Source organism: Lactuca sativa, chromosome 9 (assembly GCF_002870075.4).
Source record: "Lactuca sativa cultivar Salinas chromosome 9, Lsat_Salinas_v11, whole genome shotgun sequence".
In the NCBI taxonomy this organism is placed as follows: Eukaryota; Viridiplantae; Streptophyta; class Magnoliopsida; order Asterales; family Asteraceae; genus Lactuca; species Lactuca sativa.
The window spans coordinates 71,637,781-71,640,910 of record NC_056631.2 but is presented as its reverse complement, the minus strand read 5'-3'; the positions used below and the strand labels follow the sequence as shown (position 1 = coordinate 71,640,910).

At 33.3% G+C, this 3,130-nt stretch overlaps 1 protein-coding gene across 1 annotated transcript; it reads right to left on the bottom strand.

Annotated features, from left to right (window-relative positions):
* Positions 1–931: 931 nt before the first annotated feature.
* On the bottom strand, positions 932–1,984 carry LOC111901694 (dehydration-responsive element-binding protein 1A). The gene has a single exon (XM_023897580.3). It carries the CDS (start codon positions 1,851–1,853, stop codon positions 1,182–1,184), a length of 672 nt encoding a protein of 223 aa, XP_023753348.1. The 5' UTR covers positions 1,854–1,984; the 3' UTR covers positions 932–1,181.
* Positions 1,985–3,130: the final 1,146 nt, after the last annotated feature.

Genomic DNA, 3,130 nt, shown 5'->3' with positions numbered 1-3,130 from the left:
ACTTTTTTGAAGATGATGTCAAAATAAAATACACGGAATGAACACTGGCAGTTGATAATTGGCAACCGCCACTTGCTTGTTGTTGCTGCTGTAAATTTGAATTAAACGCGTGCTTTTTATCAATGCTCTGGTCCCACTCCACCTTTTGGCCGGTCCAATCTCTCTTCAACGCATACATAAATTGCTTTTTATTAAAGTTTATATTAACAGAATATGAGTTTACAAATTCAATTTGCTTACTAATAAAAACATTAAACATATAATTTAGAGATTAGTGAAATGTTACAAACATATAAAATAAATAAACTATATGTACAACACGCATTGTACACTATAAGTCTTGATCAACTAGGTTTTGAGATAGAGACATGACACTATGATTAATTAATGTCTAGACTTGTTTTTGAAATAGAGACATAACAAACCTATCTTTATTGACATTCAATTCTTGTACTTATTTTTTAAAAAGAAAACTATATACTTGTAATGTGTATTTGGTTATTTTAGTTGAGTAGGAAGTTACCTGCTATATTAATTTGTGCCAAAACAATGTTATATTTTATAATTAAATGCTAAATGTATAAATTCGAAAACAATGTTATATTAACTCTAGAACCCCTAAGATCATCTATAATATGTCTTTTTTCAAATGGATAAGTTTTTGCAAATGAAAAATGAGAGCTTTTTTAATTCAAAGTTTTTTGAGCAAGCTTGTTAACTAACAAGCTCTAGACCTTTTTCATTTATTGTATGAGACCATAGATTTTTAACTAGTTAGAAATATACAACATCTATAAAAACTACTAAAAAGCAAAATAAATAAGTTTTTCTATTATGAGAGATACAACCTTCTATTATGAGAGATACAACCAGCTTTTACGTTTTAAGCATTTTCATGAAAAAATCAATTAAAAAACTGCCTTAGTGTAGATGCTCTAATTGAATATGTATTTTAACCCACAACATTATCAATATAAATGATACATACTTTAGTCCAAATGTGGTTTTGTAATCACCAATAAGAGATACACATAGAAAAAAAAAAAAAAATTTATAAGGTTATTGTTTTTCTTTTGAATTCATGTGCAATATCATCTATACAAGCAATGTTTTGTTAATGGGTTTATTATGAACATTTATCAAAGGATTGAGAAAAAAAAAAAACAAAACACTAAATCTATCTAAAAGTTCCATAAAGGCAAGTCAACACAAAATTCAATGTTATCATCCATATAATTGCCATACCCCACCGTCTGAGGTGGCGGTAGCATCAATCCCTCCGCCATGCTGGCAAGAAACGCCGGCATCCCAAAGATCTCTTCTTCATCCATGTAAACCACCATTTCCTCCACCTCCTTCGTTTCCACCATCTCCACCACCACATCATCTCTCGGTTTAAAAGCCTCCGCCGCCTCAGCCGCCGCCTTCTTTATATCCTTCACATTGCTAGACTCCGGTACCGACAGCCTCCAAACCGAGTCAGCAAAGTTCAAACACGCCGATCGTCCTCTCATGGCCAAAACGGCCACATCATGCGCCCTGGCTGCCATTTCAGCGGTGGCATACGTCCCCAGCCACAACCTCGATTTCTTGTTAGGCTCTCTCACCTCACAAATCCACTTACCGGAGTTCCTCCTCCTTATTCCCCGGTAAACCGGGTGTCGCGTCTCCTTAAACTTCTTCCTTCCTGCTCTCTTCTTTGGGTTTTCCGAAGCCAGCATCACTTCCACGTCCCCATATCCTACACCACCGATGGTTGTGGTGCTACTGCTGCTGCAATCAGAAGCCGAAGAGGACTCAATGGAAGAGTTGTCCGAGGACAGTTGATCAAGAAATGGGGTGAAGATATCCATGCGAAGCTGTTTTTTGGTAGTTGCAAGTTATGAGTGAAGTTAAGGTTTGACTGTTTGTTAGTTTGAGATTTAAGTGGTGGATAAGAAAAAGGCGTAAGATGTATATATACATGTTTGTGTGTGAACAACTTGCAACTCGAAAGTGTGGGTGGTGGGGGGTGGCAGAGATGGGGAGGGGCCAGCTGCGGTCTACGGAGGAGGAAGGTTAGACGAAGGAGTTAAAGGGGTGGAGTTATTTTGTCTGACACGCGTGGGTCTCGTGGTGGCGGATTATATTTTATCTTTTGACTCTTTCTATTAAGATTTAATAGCTGGATATTACCATATATGGCCTAAATAATCAATAACTTGATTCTGTTTTTTATATATTTTAAATTCTATACTTTATACTATTAGACATATGTTTGTTGTGCTATTTTAAGTTTGGATTTACCTTAAAATCTAATTATATTCCACAATAATTCACAATATTTGTGTAAGAGCATTTAATATCGGAGATTTTTTTAATGAAAAAGTTTATATCTTTACAAAGAATTTTTTACAATGAGATGCACACAATCATTGAAAAAGCTAATAAAAAACTTGTTAATTAATAATCATTGAAAAAAACTTTGATTTGATAAAACTCATTTTATTACTTTTCCAAATTTCATTAGTTGTTTAACTTAAAAAACAGCTTATTAAAAGCTCTCCTTGCAAATGCTTTTAAAGCAATATTTGTAAATAATTTATAATCATGATTACTCAACTATTTAGATAATTATAATTTAGCAACTATGTTTTTTAATAGTCGTTACATCAAGTATTACAAACAGATAATTATCCTCTAATATCGTCAAGCAACCGATTAGTGGCAGATATGATATGTCGTATAAAGCCCTCAAATTATTAGTAGCAGTATTTTTGTTCACTAATTTGTTTGTCCTATATATCTCTATATATCTTAATAAAAGACTCATTCTTTTTTATACATGCCTCTTCCATAATCATTTTCAGTCAAAAGTTATTTTGCCATTATACCCTTCTAGCCATTATGGCATTTAAGACGTTTATTCCCAAAATCACACATTTTTTCCTCCAATTTTGTAAACTTGGTTTTGGAAACGAGATATTGATTTAAATTTAAAATACCTGAATCTCGCAACAAATTTCAAATACTACGATTATAGAGGAAACTAGAGTTTTGAATCTTTTTAAACTCAATTGTTCATATTCTCTTTCTCCCACTTTCGATGTTTGTCTATAGATTCACTCAGAAATTCAAAGAGAAAAATACA

Bases quoted from the DNA above. Each gene is read 5' to 3' on its own strand.
- LOC111901694 (XM_023897580.3), bottom strand. From the start codon at position 1,853: ATGGATATCTTCACCCCATTTCTTGATCAACTGTCCTCGGACAACTCT.